The 20,236-nt window shown below is 39.6% G+C and overlaps 1 protein-coding gene across 3 annotated transcripts in view; it reads left to right on the top strand.

Annotated features, from left to right (window-relative positions):
• The window catches only part of ranbp9 (RAN binding protein 9), a 90,680-nt gene that overhangs the window by 59,540 nt on the left and 10,904 nt on the right, over window positions 1-20,236 (top strand). For all 3 annotated transcript variants that reach the window (XM_072560789.1, XM_072560790.1, XM_072560791.1), the window contains 5 exons: window positions 643-751; window positions 1,091-1,287; window positions 11,999-12,149; window positions 15,019-15,140; window positions 18,381-18,532. In XM_072560789.1, the coding sequence (XP_072416890.1) occupies window positions 643-751; window positions 1,091-1,287; window positions 11,999-12,149; window positions 15,019-15,140; window positions 18,381-18,532 (731 nt within the window). The remainder of the gene's footprint in view (window positions 1-642; window positions 752-1,090; window positions 1,288-11,998; window positions 12,150-15,018; window positions 15,141-18,380; window positions 18,533-20,236) is intronic.

Below are 20,236 nucleotides of genomic sequence, written 5' to 3'. Positions count from 1 at the left end.
CAAGTATGGAGGAAATACATTTCTTAAATTTTTAGAGTTGGATCAGTTACAGAATCGTGATTTTGTTGAAGACTGAAGAAAATTGGTCAATGATATTACTGCTTGGAACAGCAACAGGAAAAGTTTTAACTGTATTGTTGTACAGACCAAGATGTGTCAGCACCTAATCATGAATGATGCTTGAAGGGTAATAAGCTTGAAGTCTAAGGACTGAAACTGTCTGAATGAAACACTGTTATGAATGTAAAACAGTGTCCATGCTTTCGGGGTAACAATACATTACTTTAGAAACATGAATTTGCAGGATATTAATTATATTATAGATCTTGGTCTTGTGTTATGAGGAAACGCAGCTGCGAAAATGTGACAACCATGTTAAGAGGATAGAAAATATATTAACTCCACTTTATTTTTTCATTGGTTTTACCCATTGATGAGGGGAAAGAAACTTGAAATGTTATACAAAAATAGGAAAAGTGATGCAGATCTGATGTTCTAGAATGATCCAATTCAGCTTTGATGTTTCTCTTAACTATTACAAAAAGAATCATCTGCAAGTCTGCAAAGTTTTTTGATCACTTATTCTGTATTCTACTGTCTTGGTCAGGATAGCTACAGTGAATGTACCTTTTATTGTTTTAGGAATTCAGAAACTGGTACTAGCTGGAAGAATGGGAGAAGCAATTGAAACAACACAGCAGCTCTATCCAGGTCTACTTGAAAGAAAAACTAACCTCCTTTTTATGTTAAAGTAAGCAACAATGTGACATGACCGTCTTTGTATTTATACTGCATGAAATTTTCATTCTGCATATTTTTGCCCACGTGGCCTATTTGATAAAGACTGACACAAAATTGATCATATGTGGCAGTTTTTGTTAGTTACTGGAATCAAGAAAAATCTTAGTATTTACCTCTGAACATTAACATGTACATGTTCCATTTTATTCCTAGAATCAAAGTCTTTCAGGTGTTGAGCTTACTTTACCAACTCAATCATGCTATTGTTTTAATCAGTCTGGTAAACTATAGATTGGAGTGTTTAGAGAATGGAGAATTTGAGAAATGTTTGTCTTGTAATTTATCCTAGAGTTCGTCAATTTATAGAAATGGTAAATGGGACAGATAGTGAAGTGCGATGTTTAGGAGGCCGAAGTCCAAAATCACAAGACAGCTACCCAGGCAGTCCTAGAACCTTCAACAGTCCCAGCATGAGTCCCAACCATGGGAGCAATATTCACGTTCTAGCCTCATGCAAAGGAAATGGTGCACACGGTCACTTTACAGGTAAATGGCTTGGAGAGAATCATCATGTAATAGTAATTTTTTTCATCTACTATTCTCTAGAACAGAAACAAATATTGCAGTGTTTTCTTGGAAAAGATTAAATAAGGCCACATTACATTCTAGTCATTTGTGATTGCGCTGCACATTTATATTTGGCCTTTACACTTTAGCAGATGGGAGCTTAGACCTTTGTACAACTTAGACACAATGCTTTAATCTGTTTTGTGATATTGCAACTAACGCTTTTTTTCGTTCAAAATAATTAACTGCATCAGTTTCTTCCTTCTGCAGTACTTTGTTTTTGGGGCACTCTACCTTTGGAAAGATGGAATGTAAAACTAGCTTACAGGTATATATTTTCCTTGAGGTTGAAAGACACGAAGTGTTGAGCAAAGCTCAAATTTCCCAGAAATAAATGAAAAATGGTGCAATCAATTACAAGATCAGTATTTTGTTTAAAACTGAAGTGAATTGGTCATTGCCATTCTTGCTCAGAACTGCAATAGTTAAGTATGTTATACAGAGCCAGATACATCAGTGTTAGTTATGAAGGGAAATAAGCTTGAAGTCCAAGGACTGAAATTATTTTAATGAAATTTTGGTTATGAATGTTGAGAACTGTCTTTCCAAATTATCCATAGAAAGTGGATTATCATTATTTATAGAGCCCTCAACTGGAATCTTTGCAAATGACTCTGACAATTCATACAGTTTTCTTGTGATTAATGAACAATGTTTAAATATCAGGCCAGATTATTAGATCTATGCTCCTTCATGGTAGTAATATTGATGTGGAGGTGCCATTGTTGTGCTGGGGTGGACAAAGTTTAAAAATCCCATAACTGGAGCAGCACTCTAAAAGCTAGTACTTCCACATAAACCTGTTGGGTTATAACCTGGTGTTGTGATTTTTGACATGGTAGTAATAGTTCATTTTTGTAAACTCTTACGAGCCTGTGTCTATACATAATTTGAATTGCTGGTATTGCAATAGCTGCATGAGACTTGGTTGAAGCAGGAGAATGGGCGAATTTTTTGCCCTAGAGAAAGCACTTCATTGTCGAGGTTTGATTTTATCATTTTATTATTCATTCCATCTAAAACGAAGTGAATTTCTCCCAAGTGTTTGATACCTTTTGTTGTGAGCTCTTCTGAAATTTAATTCTATCTATTTTGAATCTCATCTTCAATTACAGCAGTGTAACAAATGAAATATATTCTGAAAAAAACAAACTATGATTAAGGGAATTGGTAATACTTTTACTAAAATGTACTAGCTAACACCCTGATCAATTAACTCTGTGCAGCTTTGCCACTACTTAATCCTGTCTTCTCTAATTGTGATTCTGAATGAATTTTGGTAGGCACTTTGTGTTCAAAATATTAAGCATTTCCTGAGGTAGCTTTTTATTTGACATTTTGTCTCTCTTAAACTGAAGTGTGTTGAGAACTGTTTCAAATTTTGCAGCCATATCTGTTGCATCTCAGAAAGTCAGTTGTAAGAAAATACTCCATAATTCAAAATATTTCTATTGATTAATTGTAGAAAAGTACTCCCTGCTATAATCACGCTCCTGTGAGCTTTAACTGAAATTATCAATAAGTATTCCTGACCATTGCTCAGTAGAGCTAGCCTGAGACTGTCTAGTACATATTTTATGGTAACAACCATGTGGTCTGCTGATAGTAATCTTATGACTGTGTGGAGAGGATATGAAGCAGGATTGTTTGTATATGAAATGCCAAAACACGAATTGCCTCCACAATCCCCTTATTTAAAAACTGGTTAAATTTGCAAAATATGTAAGTTCGTCCTCACTGATTTTTCTCTCTCTTAAACGTTCAAATCTCTTGAGAAATTAAAATACTAAATTTGAGCGAAAATTGATTTTTTTTTTGACGGTCTGTATCCATTTGTGATAATTTGAAATAATAATTTAGTAAAAATCCATATAATTCAAACATGATACTGGGACTAGAAAGCATTTTTACTGGGAACCCGAAGTGTACTTTGTATTCTTTATTATGCTCAACACCAGTAAGTTCACACTGCCCTGCTGAACCAAATGCTGTAAGAGTTCAATAACAGTCAGTGCTGAGGAATCTTTGGTCTCTGGGGAGTCATCAGTCACTTGGCCCTGGAAAATTATTAGACCCAGTTATGTCAGGATATTTAAATTCTGGAATAAGTAGACTGCCCCAGCCTGGTAGCTGGGATTGCAGGTGGAATTACACAATGGGAATTGATGCCTGGGTACTGGGGCTCATTATAGCTATAGTTGCTTTTCCACTGCAGTCAAGATAAAGAAATATATGCATATGGATGTGGAAGAGGAGACGGCATCAGCAGATGGGAAGGGACAGCTTGAATGAGAGGGGACTGAGTTGGATAGGAGTGGAGGCTGAGAGAGGGGGCAGAAAGAGGACATTAGTAAGTGAGGGGGAACTAAGTGACTATGGCCGGGAGAGTGTGAGTTAAAGGATGGTAGGGTTGATGCAACAGATGGGTGGGGTGTAAGTTGGGGATGATGATTGAAAAGAGGACTATAGTAGCATAGAGTATCTGTTCACAATGTGTGTGGGGAGCAGGGAGGATCTTCTGTCACTATGGATTATGGGGAGTTTGACTGAAAGCTAGGAACAAAGGCTTGTTGGTGACCAGTTTGAATACATACACAAAATATTGAGCTGCTTTTCTGGTATCTGGGATCACGTTAAGTTTTTATATATATAAAATATATACCTGCATTGGCATCCCTGGGAAGCCTAGCCTTTGTTGCCAATTCATAATTGCCTATCTGTAAAGAGATGGTGGTTTTAAAATGGGTCACATTAGAAAATATTTTAGCAATATTGTTGTAGTCCTTTGATTTGCATGTACGTAATATACCAAGATTATGTTTCATTGTTGGCGTTGATTTTATCCTGTATTATATGTATTAACTCAATTGAATGTTGAAATGCTGAAGTGTCTCATTGTTTTTATGCAAAAGCAGCATCTTGACAATAATATAAGGTAAACAAAGGGAAAACCTATATTTCCACCCATTTGAAGTGGCGTACAAACATTTGCACTTCACAACATCTTATTGTAAGTGCTGCAATTACATGATTCTTGGTCAGACGTTTTTAGATCTTGGTCATGTTTGGCCAGTCTTCTAAATTTTACTGTTCCCAAAGTAATTCATTGGTTGTAAAGCAGACCTGTCTGTATGCAGATTATAAATGAAAACAATTTCTGCATTCTTGCTGGATAAACACCAATACTGCTCATATTTATTTTAGTATTCTGCTCAATCTGTTGTAACAAATAACAGTAATTCCTCATTTAGTATTATATTGCATTTTTGATGCATATACTTAATGTTTCTTTTAAAGTTGTATCAGGTTTTCCACTAATGTAAAAGCTGTTGTGGGCTGAGAGGTGACGAGATCAAGTGAGAGAGCAAGAGGAGTTACAAACAAGAGGGTCAGGGAAAGTGAGTCAGCAATAAAGACCTGTCTAAAACAGGCCAAATCAATCCACATCACACTACATCAGCCAAGCATAATACAACATTAAAACAGAAACCACGGCACTCAGTACTGCCCCATTATAACAGCGATGTTGTTATGGAAAGACTTAAAATAGCACAACATGAATTGAGAATTTACTGTATTTTAAGAATGTCAAGCTTTTGTTCAATGGTAGTTTAAAATGAAAGAATCATATGCTCATTGGGTGACTGACTTTTTGTAAACTATTTTATAGTTATGAGGAGTGTGACTCTATTCCAATTGGGTAAAAAGAGATTTGCACCTTCACAACCAAAGGATACTGCAAAGCATTTTACAGCCAATGAAAGACTTCTAATTTTTCTGTAGTAAGCTCTCACAAACATCTGATCTGTTTTTAGTTGTTTCACAAAAGTAACTATTGACCAAAACACCAGCAAAACCTTTCTGCTCATAAATAGATATACATGCAATTATTAATATTTGCCAACGAGCACAGATGGGACTTTATTCCAGTGTCTCAACTGAGAAACCATACCACTGACAATGCATTGTACCCTTTGTGCTGTGCTGAAATAACAGCCTAGATTTTGTACTCAAGAATACAATGGATTTGAACCTACATCTTTGATTTCAAGATCTCTGCGCCACGGCTGACACCCTAGTTCTTAATTCAGAGCTTAATAGTTCACAAGTCCCCCCCAGGTTTGTCGACAGTTTCACTTTTTGCTATTGTTCAGTAATTGAGGCTCGAGCTTGCTAGTTCTTGGGATTTGCTTGGAATTTTACCTTGTATTTTAATTTGATTCAGGAAAATGCTCTTTTGTTTTGTCAAAGCATATTATTGCTGATGTTGTAGATCTGAAATGGAAACAAAGTGTTGTGACATCTAAGCAGGACTGGCGGCTTCTGTGGAGAAATAAATAGACCTTTAGTTTCTTCAGTACTTTGTTTTAGTTTTTGTTTTATATATATTGACCAAGAAACTATTTTCTGTTATGCGATACACTCACTCAATCCTAAAATGTGTCTTGTACAAAGCAATTCAGGATGGATTTACATAGAGCTCAATGCAAACCTGTCTTAATACTAGCAATTCACTGGCACTCTTTGCACTGAATCTGCCATCCAGTGCCACCCCATTCTCCTTCCTTAATCGTTTGAAGTACCAAATGCTAATTACAACCAGAGTCAGATTTTGTTTCTCCCAGTGGGAATTCCAGTTTGCTTGTGGGACAAGGAATCCCCACTTGCAAAGATGTGGTAACTAAGTGTAATAGTAAGAAGAACATATGTTATAGGGGAAGAACTCAACTGAGAGCGAGCGAGTGAATTACTTATTGATTCCATGCAATTTCACTTCATTGCTTGATTTGTTAACCCAAGGGATTGAAAATGTTTAGATTTATGTATATTGCATATGTCTGGTTATGCCTTTTAGAAGCAGATTCCGTATTATCCCACCTGTTCACAGCTATCTCCTCAGTATCTCTCAGATTCCATTTGATAACAGCTTCTCCTGTTTACCTAATATTGCTCTAGAGTGTGTGCATCAGCAGCACCTTTTAATTGATTTTGTTAACGGATAGTATTACAATTTTTGCCTATCCACTGCATGTTTTAAAAGTCTGTATGAACTTTTACCTACTTGCTACTGTCCTTGCATTCTTTGGGCATCTTTTGCATTCCTAAGTCTGAAATTTGAACACTAAGATCTGTTTGTATCCAATAATTTGAGATACTTGAAATCAGTAGGATATTTTAAGTGGCGTTCTCACTGAACAGGCAAAAATTATGTCCCTGAAATACTGGAGGCTACTTATATTATGATCTCTGCCTTGTCAGGTAAACCCTGGACTTGGTTGCTCGTTAACTAGACAAGTTCTTTCATAGGTTCAACATTGAGTCATTGTGGACACCCCCTCAAAGTAGCTGGACATGCATAGAGTTTATTTGTCAACATAGGGTTGATGATAGAAAAACTGCGCACATCTTTTGAAATATCTGGACTCCCAGAAGTGTTGGCCACAGATAATGGGCCATCTTTTACCAGCAGGGACTTTGACTATTTCCTAAAGTAGAATGGCATTCACCGCATGAGGACAGCTCCATACCAAACGTCATTAATGGTCTGGCAGAAAGAGCAGTCCAGGCTCTGAAGGCAGGTTTAAAGAAACCGCCTACAGCTTCACTTGATACCAAACTGTCCCAGTTCCTATTTGATTATAGGACTATCCCCTCATGCAACTCCAGGAATAACTCCAGCAGAATTGCTGATAGGGAGAAGAGTTCATACCAGTTTAAATCTGATCTTCCCAGGCTGGGCTGGGGTGGGGTGGGAGGGGATGGTGGTGGTGGTGGTGGTGGTGGATGATGATGGGGGTGGGGATGGTGGAGGTGGTAGTGGTTGGGGTGGGGTGGGGGAAAGGATGGTAGTGGCGGTGAGGGACAGAGCTGTGAGGCAGCATCAAAACACCTCCAGAGGCGGCTATGGCCTACTCGTATTATTACTGGATGTTTTAATCACCACTAATCCAGAGACCGAGGTATCCTGCCATGATAGATATTGGAATTTGAATGTGATAAAAATCTGGAATTAATGGTCTAATGATGACCATGAATCAATTTTTGATTGGGGAAAAAACCATCTGGTTCACTAATATACTGGTAGGGAGATTTGCTAGAGCTGCTCGGGAGGATTTAAACTAATAAGGTGGGTGGGGGTGGGGGAGTGGTGGTGGGACCCAGGGAAATTCTGAGGAAAGAGATCAATCTGAGCCTGGTACAGTTGAGAACAGAAGCAAATCAAACACTCAAGGCAGGCAGGGACAAGTTGGACTAATAAATTAAACTGCATTTATTTCAATGCAAGGGGCCTAACAGGAAAGGCAGATGAACTCAGGGCATGGTTAAAAACATGGGACTGGGATATCATATCAATTACAGGGACATGGCTCAGGGATGGGCAGGACTGGCAGCTTAATGTTCCAGTACACAAATGCTACAGGAAGGATAGAAAGGGAGGCAAGAGAGGAGGGAGAAGTGGCGTTTTTGATAAGGGATAGCATTACAGCTGTGCTGAGGGAGGATATTCCTGGAAATACATCCAGGGAAGGTATTTGGGTGGGATGTGAGAAATAAGAAAGGGATGAAAACTTGACCTACTCTTGGGAAATAAGGCAGGGCAGGTGACTGAGGTGTCAGTGGGGGAGCACTTTGGGGCCAGTGACCATAATTCCATTAGATTTAAAATAGTGATGGAAAAGGGTAGACCAGATCTAAAAGTTGAAGTTCTAAATTGGAGAAAGGCCAATTTTGACGGTATTAGGCAAGAACTTTCAGAAGCTGATTGGGGGCAAATATTCGCAGGTAAAGGGACGGCTGGAAATTGGGAAGCCTTCAGAAATGAGATACCGAGAATCCAGAGAAAGTATATTCCTGTCAGGGTGAAAGGGAAGGCTGGATGACTAAAGAAATTGAGAGTTTGGTTAAGAAAAAGAAGGAAGCATATGTAAAGTATAGACAGGATAGATAGAGTGAATCTTTAGAGTATAAAGGCAGTAGGAGTATACTTAAGAGGGAAATCAGGAGGGCAAAAAGGGGACATGAAATAGCTTTGGCAAATAGAATTAAGGAGAATACAAAGGGTTTTTACATTAAGGATAAAAGGATAACTAGGGAGAGAATAGGGCCCCTCAAAGATCAGCAAGGTGGCTTTTGTGTGGAGCCACAGAAAATGGGGGGGATACTAAACGAGTATTTTGCATCAGTATTTAATGTGGAAAAGGATATGGAAGATATAGACTATAGGGAAATAGATGGTGACAACTTGCAAAATGTCCATATTACAGAGGAGGAAGTGCTGGAAGTCTTGTAATGGGTAAAGGTAGATAAATCCCCAGGACCTGATCAGGTGCACCCTAGAAGTCCTGTCAGAAGCTAGAGAAGTGATTGCTGGGCCTCTTGCTGAGATATTTGTATAGTCACAGGTGAGGGGCTGGAACTGGAGGTTGGCAAACGTGGTGCCACTGTTTAAGAAGGGTGGTAAGGACAAGCCAGGGAACTATAGACCAGTGAGCCTGACGTTGGTGGGCAAGTTGTTGGAGGAAATCCTGAGGGATAGGATGTACATGTATTTGGAAAGGCAAGGACTGATTAGGGATAGTCAACATGGCTTTGTGTGTGGGAAATCATGTCTCACAAACTTGATTGTTGCATCTTCAAAAAAATGATGAGGGCAGTGCAGTAGATGTGATCTGTATGGACTTCAGTAAGGCATTCGACAAGGTTCCCCATGAGAGACTGGTGAGCAAGGTTAGATCTCATGGAATACAGGGAGAACTCTCCATTTGGATGCAAAACTGGCTCAAAGGTAGAAGACAGAGTGGTGTGGGAGGCCTGTGACCAGTGGAGTGCCACAAGGATTGGTGCTGGGTCCTCTACTTTTTGTCATTTATATAAATGATTTGGATGGGAGCATAAGACGTATAGTTAGTAAGTTTGCAGATGATACCAAAATTGGAGGTGTAGTGGACGGCAAAGAAAGTTACCTTAGATTACAACAGGATCTTGATCAGATGGGCCAATGGGCCAAGAAGTGGCAGATGGAGTTTAATTCAGATAAATGAGAGGTGCTGCATTTTTGGAAAGCAAATCTTAGCAGGACGTATGCACTTAATGGTAAGGTCCTCGGGAGTGAACAAAGACACCTTGGAGTTCAGGTTCATAGCTCCTTGAAAGTGGAGTCACAGATAGATAGGATAGTGAAGATGACGTTTGGTATGCTTTCCTTTATTGGTCAGAGTATTGAGTACAGGAGTTGGGAGGTCATGTTGCACTGTACAGGACATTGGTTAGGCCACTGATGGAATATTGCGTGAAATTCTGGTCTCCTTCCTATTGGAAAGGTGTTGTGAAACTTGAAAGGGTTCAGAAAGGATTTACAAGGATGTTGCCAGGGTTGGAGGATTTGAGCTACAGGGAGAGGCTGAACAGGCTGGGGCTGTTTTCCCTGGAATGTCAGAGGCTGAGGGGTCATCTTATAGAGGTTTATAAATTATGAGGGGCATGGATAGGATAAATAGACTTTTCCTTGGGATTGGGGAGTCCAGAACTAGAGGGTATAGTTTTAGGGTGAGAGGGGAAAACTATAAAAGAGACCTAAGGGGCAACGTTTTCACCCATAGGGTGGCATGGGTATGGAATGAGCTGCCAGAGGGTGTGGTGGAGGCTGGTACAACTGCAACATTTAAAAGGCATTTGGGTGGTATATGAATAGGAAGGGTTTGGAGGGATATGGGCCGGGTGCTGGCACGTGGGACTAGATTGGGTTGGGATATCTGGTCGGCATGGATGGGTTGGACCGAAGGGTCTGTTTCCATGCTGTACATCTCTGACTCTCTGACTAATGTCCTTTTTAGGATAGGAAACCTGCCAGCCTTACCTGGTCTGGCCTACATGTGACTCCAGACCCACAGTAATGTGGTTGGGGGTTGTTGAGAACTGCCCTATGTCCTTGGACTCAGAGGGGGAGGGCTGTAGTCGGTCAGCCAGGTGGACCTCATAGAATATGAATTCCCTGATTGGATTAACAACCCCAATTTGGGAGCCTTGGCAGTCAAATAAAACCAGGAATATCAGACATTTTGTTCAGGTGAGCTATAGAGAGAGGTTGAATAGACTGGGCTGTGTTATCTGGAGAGTCAGAGGCTGAGGGGTGATCTTTATAGAGTTTTTATTGAAGGCAGAGTTGTATTATTTAAGTGACTTATGCTGTAAATAAAGTTTAACTTTGAGTACGCCGCTGCATTATGTTTCTATTACTTAAGTGTGTTTTTTACATTGATTGCGTGGACCTCTTGATCAACTGAAATATTTAATCAACCAGCACCCTCCTGGTCCTGTAGGTGCCAGTTAATATAAGGTTTGCTATATTACAATTATATTTGATCATATAATTTGAGCATTGTTGCCAAGGCTAGTATTTCTTTCCCATCCCTAGATATCCTAATGATGATTTCCTTTAGTGCTTAGTAGTCACTTCAAAGGATAGTTAACAGTCAGCTATGTAAATGTGAGTATGGAATATATGTAGACCAGACCAGGTAAGGACAGCTTGCTGAAAGGACATTGCTGAACCAGATATGTTTTTATCACAGATCAAGAGTTCACCAGTACTGATGCTAGTCCTGGTTTATTTTGTTTGGTAATTTAACTTCACAGGCTGCCATGATGGGATTTAAAGTCAGGTGTATGTATCATTAGTCTAATTTGCTTGTTTGCTGTCCAGTGATGTAACATCACTGCCATCAGTGCCATCAAACCATGCGTATTTAGAGAAATCAACTTTTGATCCAGGTCCCCTCACCAAAGCAATTAAATTGCACTCATTCTACAAGTGGATGGCCAATCCTTGGCCACATTACAAGTAGACCAATGGATGGTCGTTAATCTGAAACATTGCCTCTGGTTCTGCCTCTGTAGATGCAGCCAGACTTTAGATTAGATTACTTAGTGTGGAAACAGGCCCTTCGGCCCAACAAGTCCACACCGACCCGCCACCCACCCATACATTTACCCCTTCTTACCTAACACGACAGGCAATTTAGCATGGCCAATTCACCTGACCCGCACATCTTTTGGACTGAGAGGAAACCGGAGCACCCGGAGGAAACCCACACAGACACGGGGAGAATGTGCAAACTCCACACAGTCAGTTGCCTGAGGCTGGAATTGAACCTGGGTCTCTGGCGCTGTGAGGCAGCAGTGCTAACCACTGTGCCACCCACTTCAGTGTTTCTGACATTGTTTGCTTTCAATTCCAATTTCCAGCAATAACAACATTTTGCTCTTTTACAGTTACAGTTATTTGTGTAATATTCATCATTTCAGTGTCTCCATATTGAACTCTGCTTTAAATTCAAAATTCTAAACTCTGAGCATCTGGAAGATTATGCTTCAGTAAAGCATCAAAATTAAAGTCGTTTCTCATTAGGTGTTTTCTGGCTTTTCTTGAAAGCTTTGACAGTGTGTGTTTGTGTAAAGTAATGCTGTGCTTTGTATTTGTCAAAGATTTCAAGATGATTGTAGTCGAAGTTTTCAATTATGCAGTATCTACTCATAGCTCTTTTTTTATTGTGTTTTACAACTTTTATACTTCTGAACTAATGTAATTGAGCTGACACATATGGGTTTAATGTGTTTCATATTTTGGCAGGTTATGAAAATAATTGTAGCAATGGTATAATCTCAAATAAAGGGCATCAATCTAGCAGTCACAAGCACTCAGCCTTGTGTTTAAATACATCAGAACTAAATAGTTTAAATGCTGCAAGATCTCAACAATCAAACAGCTGTAGCAGAGACAAGTAAGTGTTTTGGTTTGACTTTTCTTCAATTTGTTTTTCTTATATTTGTTGGGCTGGCATGTTGACTTGAACACCTAACATATTTTTCACATTCCATCCTGCCCTAGTCTTAAAATATTTGCTTCTGATCACAGCTATAGAACATAGAAGAATACAGCGCAGTACAGGTCCTTTGGCCCTCAATGTTGCGCCGATCCTAGCCCACCATCCTCCATATGCCTATCCAATGCCTGTTTAAATGCCCATAAAGAGGGAGAGTCCACCACTGCTACTGGCAGTTATATTTTTGAATAATTAGACAGTATCACAGCTGGCACGTTTGTATCGTTAAAACATGACTGTTTTGTAATAATTTATAGTACTGAAGATGACTGTTAAAGTATATCAGCTTGTGGAACTGATGTGGATGACAAAATGCCTTACACAATTTAGTTTTGTTAGTGCTGTAAAACACTCAGAAGTTGTTAACATTCTTATCATGTTGTGTTACACTCCCACAATACTAAATCAAATACTTTTGGAACAGTTATAGCAGCTCAAAACTGGTTATCCATGGGGCTGTGTGGAACGCAGCAGTAGAATTGTATTCAACCACAATCTGTAACTTTCTGGTTCAGCACATTCCTCACTCCAGCACTGTCATCAAGCCAGAGCACTAATCTTGGTTTACTTTGGACTGTTGGAATAGTACCAGGCATAGCTGAAAATAAGATGGCAACCTGGTGAAGCTACAACACTGGACTGCATTAACTGCTAAACAATGGAAATGGCAGTTATGGATAGAGCTAAGCAATCCCATGACCAGTGGATCAGATTAAAGCTCTGCAGTCCTGCTATGTCCAGTCTTGAAAGTTGGTGGAGGAACGGGCTGTAAAGAAACCCTGATCCTCAATGATGTTGGAGCCCAGGACATGATTGCAAAAGACAATGTTGAGTGAAAAAGCTGAAGAATTTCAGCAAAACCTAGCAAGTAGCTGATTCGTCCTGAGGTCCCCACATTAAGGCCCACATTCAGCCAGTTTAATTCAGTTTTCATATCTTTGAGAAACAACTGAAGACATTGTATACAGCAAAGGCTCTGACAATGTCTGCTGTACTACAGAAGGCTTGTGCTCTTGACCTTGCTAATCCCATAGCTCAGTTGTTCCAGTAGAGCGACAGCACAAACATCCACTGATGTTGTGGTAAATTGGTGAGATACATCCCATTGTTGGAAAGCATAGCTAATCCAATCCAGTTAATTACCACTACATTAGTATACTCCATTGCCATTAAGGTGATGGATAATATTATCAAGCAACACTTGCATTTCAATAATTCACTCCCCAATATTTAGTTGGGCTATCCCATGTGATTGGTGATACCTCCATGTGATTGGTCTTATCAAGCACAAAGGAGATGGTGGTTGGTGTTGACCAGTCTATGCTCAAGGACATTGCTGCTTGTTCTACAGGGCAGTATTTTATGTCCAGCCATCTTCAGCTGCTTTGTCAATGACCTTCCCTCCAACATAAGATCAGAGATGGGTGTGTTCACTCATGATTTCACTGTTTACAAATCCTCTCACTCAATCATTCCATGGTTGCATGCAGCAAGACCTGGGCACTATAAGCTTTTGGGTTAATGTGTGCCAAATAACACTCACCAAAACAGTAGAAGGCAATGACAAACTCCAGCAGAAGAGAATCCAACCACCTCCTATGCTGTTCAATAGCACCAACACCACCAAATCCCTACCATCAACATTCTGAGATTACCAGTTACCAGAAGTGGAACTGATCAGCCATGTATATACTCGAGTGACAAAAGCAGGATAGAGAAGCTCTCATCTGATTCCCTGAAGCTTGCCTACATCTACAAGGCACAAGTCAAGAGTTTGATTGAAGGTGCTCTTTTTGCCTGGCTAATTGCTGCTCCAATATCAGCCAAGGAACATAACACTATGTAAGTCAAAACAAACCCACTGGTGATCTAAGTATCTACTTCCTGCACCACTTGTGCACTGTGGCAGCAGTGTGTACCATCTGCAAGATACATTGCAGAACTCATTTCTCTGCTTTCATTAAAAGCACCTTTCAAACCCAGAATCTCTCATATGTAGGTCACAGACAGTAAGTGCAAGGAAATATCACCATCGCCTTCACATTTCCTGCAGGGCACTCACTGCTCCCTGACCTTTAACAATATCGCCATTGTTTCACTGATACTGCATTAGAATCCTGGATCTCTTTCTTTCCTTTTCTTGCTCGCGCTCGCTCTCTTTTTCTCTCTCTCTTTCTTCCCCCCCCCGCCTCCCTTTTTGTTTTTAACAGTGACTATATCTACACCATTTTAAGGATGCAGCTCCTTCTTAAGGTCATTTGGGGCTGGGCAATGTATTCATCCTAAGAATGAATTTTTAAAATGTTAGGGATTTTTTGCCCCCTTGTGCATGGAGGTGGGGGGGGGGGGGGGGTGAGAAATGAAGAGCTTTTTTTAAAAAAATGCCTTCCCTTATACTGCATGATAGATTCGCACACTCTGCCATGAAGCCACTTATGTGGTGTGTTTCCAAAGTCAGCTGGAATCCCTGCAGGAGTGAAATCTGAATAAATCAGTTTTTATTTTGCCTGTTCCTTGAAGAAAGCTTTGTGTGCTTGAGAAGAAATTAATCTTCCACACGTGTTGGGGAAGAGAAAAGAATGGGGTTAAAAATATTCCATGGAGCACTGGGGAAATAACCAGTTTCTAGAGTTTTGGATGGTTGTTAATGTAATGCTGTTTAAAATTATTTCACACTAGTTTGAGGGCAAATTAAAAAAAAACTGAATGCAATTTTCTTTGTAGATTTGATTGCTTTGTCATTTCTTCTATTTATCTTGTTCTGTAGCACCGATATAGATATGGAGACTGAGCACTACACCAATGGGGTGGCAGACTCATCATCCAATGGCCTCCTTAATGGCAGTTCGAAGCATGACCATGAAATGGATGAAAATGACACTGATATGGGTATGAATATTTAACTCTATAAATGAGAAAAGACAGTCTGTTTATTGAGTGCAGATACTGTGCTCTGAAAAAAGGTTGCATCCAGAAAGTTGGTTTTACCTTCCCTTGTTACAAGTTAGCTGATTTGTAGGTTCCTAGCATTTTTTTTGTCCTATTTTTGAGTTTGCTTATTGAGATCACTGAATTGTGTGCAGCATGCTGCATTGCTGATTGAGAATGCATGCAAGGATGAGAGTAAGCACAAATCATTTTTAAAAGTTAAAATGGAAGATGCCTAATAAAATACTATCACTTGTCACTTCACAATCAAGTAAAATGCAAATAATTTACAGAAAGAGACATGTTTTACTTTGACCTCTAAGTGTGTTTTCTTTTGTCTTTCATTTGCCCCACCACTTTACACTGCTACTGTGATTCTAAAGATTTAGTCTTTTGCTGAGATGAATTATCAGCCACTCGGCAGCCAGTTTGAGAAGGATTAACAAAAACAGAAATTATTGGAACAGCTGAGCTGGCCTGGCAGCATCTGTGGAGAGAAATCAGGGTTAATGTTTTGGGTTTAGTGACCCTTACTCAGAACTGAGGAAGGTTCACTCAACCGGAATCGTTAACTGATTTCTGTCCACATTTGCTGTCAGACCTGCTCCGCTTTTTTTACCAATTTCTGTTTTTGTTTCTGATTTACAATATCTGCAGTTCTTTTGGTTTTTGTTGAGCAGGTTTAACTTTATTCTGCTTACAACTTTCACAATCAACTCAACAAGGACTCTTGAAAAGGATCGTTTCAATCCATTGCTGAATTTGGTTTAATAATCTTATTTGCTTTACTAAAATATGATGAAACGCTGAGAATTTGGGTGTTCAGGGGATTTTCTAAAGTGTCCTTTATTATCAAAACTATCATGTACATGTAGTACACTGGAGATCCTGGATGTATCTCCTGTGGAGTTTACTTTTTTCCCTCATCTGTTTATTTCTAGAGCCCTGAAAACAGGATGCATTTAGTTCTCCTGTTTAATTAGTTTCCCACTTCACTACCATTTTCAAAGTCCCTTTCTTTTGACAGGGGAATATCCAGGAATCTATTTTGTTGTCCTTCTAGATTTGACAGCGTGGCTCTTGTAAGGTTGCAGTACCCCCAGGTGATTTCTAGCCAAATCACGGAATAGAATCTGAGAATGGTAATAGTGCAGTTGAAGATCCCTCAGCCAACTTTCTGTGCTGACTATTTGCAAATCCAGTGTATCTACTGTTATTTCCCTTTTTTCAATTTCAGTTTGAAAACAGAGTGAATTTGCCTCAGCACACTCAATAGCATATGCCAGATCCCTTATCATTTGGTATATGTTAGCTTTTTTCCTTCTTTCTATTGCCACTAATTCTTATGTTGATTTACCTTGAATCTATGGCCTCTGGTTCCTGGTCCTTCCACCAGTGGAAATAATTTCTCTTTCTCTATCCAGTTCACTCATGATTTTCAGTACCTCTATCAAATCTCCACTTTCCCTTCTCAGAGGAGAACAGTCCCAGCTTGTTGAATCCATCTTTATAACTGAAGTTCCTCATCCCTGTAACAATTTTCCAGAATTTTTTCTGCACCATCTTTAATGCCTTCACATCCTCCTTAAAATGCTGTCCTCTAACTGGTTTTATAAATTGGCATGGTTTTGGGACGGTCATGAAGTGTTCTTTAGATCAGGCCTGGACCTCCTCTCTCCAAAGTATTAACCTCTGCTGGTGTTTAAAATGCTTGCCTATAGAAAGGAGGCTATTAGTGCATCAGTACCTAAAGTGGTGGAGCAGAACTACCATCTTTGTTTGGAAGTTTCCTTGAACTTTTAGCACCAGGTGTTCTGCCACTGGTGTTTGTGATGTGTCCTCAGTTGATTTATGCCAGGATATGGAAAGGTCTGTTTGTTTTTGGAAAGGTCTTTGCAGTCTGCAAATCTTATCGACAAGCTCTTCACTGGGCAGCTTTCACATAAAGGTCTGAACCTATATGCACTCACCCCCAGTAAACTGACAGGTTCTGCAATATGTCATACAATATTTGTCCATGAGATGTTGTCTGATCAACTGATATCAGACCACATTACATTGGATCACATGACTTCCGCAAATACTTTTTGTTTTAACTTTTTGAAATGGCTAGGTCCCCTTTTCATTCAGAATCTTTATTTGTAGCTTTATTTGTTATGCCAGCAACTGTGAGAAGTTACATGCATCAGAAGGCCACACAAGAACAGGCAAGGTACGAAAGAAAGGAAGTCGTTCTCTCCACTTGTTCTTGTACTCCAACTCTTGACCCCCACCCCAAACTACCATACCTCCTGCACAATTTCTCTGATACTGTACATCTGTTAAACAAAGGATGTTCTGTTACCATTTAGAGTCCCTGTGTGTTTCATATTCTACATGTGTACTGAAGCATGTCCATATGTTTTATTTTACACATTTCAGGGGTTTCATATTGCTGTTTCAGTCTATTACTTTGTTAAAGATTTTGAACTGTTTGTGTTTTTTTTGGAATTGTTACAATTCATATTTAAATATTCACTAGTTTGTAATAATTTTATCACCAATGACCCTATTAATTTTCTGGGTGCAGATGAGCCATGATATTTATTAGACTCCTTTTTTTAAACCATTACTTCTAACTTTTCTTGCCAAATGTTTTCTTGCCTAATAGTTTGGATGCTGGTTTTCTAGTATATAATGAAAAGTAACATGAAAGGGACAATTAATTAGAGCTGTATCTTTTTTAATTGAATGACAACAACAAATCAAAGATCTTTGGTTCCATATCACTTACCTAACAATGTTAATAAATGGAGTTAATATACACATCAGGCATGTTCAAATTAGTGGCTGAATGGTCCACTCTTGGTCCTATTATCATTTCAATGGCAAACTAAATCCTGGGCAATATTTGTAGGTTATGTGTCGAGCAAGTCCACTTGACTAGCTGCAGTTTACATGAGCCAAAGTTTAAAAAAACTATCTACGTTTTTAGCCTATCCATTCATCTATTTAGTAAAAGAATGAATATAGATAAGACTTCAGCTTTTAGTTTACGTGGTTAGACTTGTCAACCAAGTGTTTCTGATGTGCTCAATAAACTTTAGAACTTTTATTTCTGATTCAGGTGTACTGGTTGCTTTCAATTTTATTCCTCATCTGACTGCTATCGTGTTTTAACGTAACAAATTAGCTTGATGTTTTTTCATGGATTCTTGACAGAAATAGACTTGACTCAATCACGACGCCAACTTTGTGGTGGCAGCCAGGCAGCGATCGAACGCATGATTCATTTTGGGCGTGAACTGCAAACCGTGAGTGAGCAGCTGAGAAGAGAATGTGGCAAAAACACAGCCAATAAAAAAATGTTACAGGTACCAAAGTAATACAAATTTGGGCTGGGCTTAGAATTTGTACGTTAATGAAAATTTAATTTTAAAAACACATCTCTGAAGGCAAAACACAAATCAGTTTGACTCCATCAGTAGTAACCTTGTCTCCTCAGACATTTTAGGTATTGTATGTAAATCATGTTCCAGGATTTAAGCATTTAACCTAGGCTGACATGTTAGTGCCACATAGGAAGCCTGGTTATACACTGAAGGCACAGGACATTAAACGGAAGCAGAGGTAGGAAGTTGGTTAAAAGACAGAAAACTAAGTAGAGTTTAGTAAATGTTTTTGGACAAGAGGAATGTAAACTTGTGAGCATCTTGTTCATATTTCTCTGGTGTGGGGATCCCAAATATCAGAACTTGCTGGAAGGCATTACATAATATTTAATTGTTAAAAGGGCAAAGGCAGGATTAAAAATATTTTGATGGGGAGGGTTACTAAAACTGGAATGACCTCCACAAAAGAGGTGGAGGGGCCACACGGTGGCTCAGTGGTTAGCACTGCTGCCTCAGAGCACCAGGGATCCAGGTTCATTTCCAACCTTGGATGACTGCCTGAGTGGAGTTTGCCCATTCTCCCCATGAGTTTCCTCCGGGTGCTCTGATTTCCTCCCACAGTACTAAGATGTGCAGGTCAGGGTGAATTGGCTAAGCCACTGGCTTGGCCAGCATTTGTTGCCCTTGAGAAGATAATGGTAAGCTGCCTTCTTGAACCATGTGCTTTAGATAGACCCATAATGCCCTTAGGGGAGGAAATTCCAGGATCTTGATCCAACAGCACTGAAGGAATGGCAATATTTTCAAGTCAGGATGTTGAGTGACTTGGAAGTGAACTTATAGGTGGTGGTATTCCCATAATTTCCTGCCCGTGTCCTCCTCGTTGGAAGTAATCAAGGAGTTTGAAAGGTGCAGTCTAAGGATTCTTGGTGAATTTCTGCTGTGCATCTTGTAAACAGTACAGACTGCTGCTACTGAGTACTGGTGGTGATGGGGAGTGGATGTGGTGTTAAGTCAAACAGGCTGCTTTGTTGTGGGTGGTATCAAGCTTGTTAACTTGCTGGAGCTGCACTTATTCAGGCAAGTGGAGTATATTTCATCACCCTCCTGATTTGAGATTTTTAGATGGTGGATAAGTTTTATTGAGTCAGGAGGTGAGTTGCTAGTTGTACATTTTCGAGCCTCTGACCTGGCTTTGTTGCCACTATATTTATATGGTGAGTCTAATTCAGTTTCTGGTCAGTGGTGATCCCCTGAAAGTTGGTAGTTAAGAATTCAGTCAATAACACATTGACATTCAATGTTGGATAATGAATATCTTGGAGGAAATGGTCATTGGGTGACATTTTGTATGGCATGAATACTATTCTGTCACTTGCCAGCCCAAGGCAGGATATTGTCCAGATCTTGTTACACATGAGCATGGACTGATGCAGTAGTATCTGAGGAATTGTGATTGGTGCTGAGCATGGTACTATTATCAGTTCCCCCGCTCCCCCCCCCACCCAAACAAAAAAAAACCTTATGATGGAGGGAAGCTTTAAAGCCTGATATGAAGCAACATCTAGATATTGTAAAATTCACAACAGCTTTATTGGAAGAACGAGCATTTCCATTAAGGCGACATGTCAGGATGAGTAGAGTCCCCACAAAGATTTAACGTTAGAGACAGGCCAAACAGAACAC

Source organism: Chiloscyllium punctatum, chromosome 41 (genome assembly GCF_047496795.1).
Source record: "Chiloscyllium punctatum isolate Juve2018m chromosome 41, sChiPun1.3, whole genome shotgun sequence".
NCBI lineage: Eukaryota > Metazoa > Chordata > Chondrichthyes > Orectolobiformes > Hemiscylliidae > Chiloscyllium > Chiloscyllium punctatum.
Note: the sequence above shows the minus strand (reverse complement) of the source record. Positions and strands in the feature narration are given on the sequence as shown.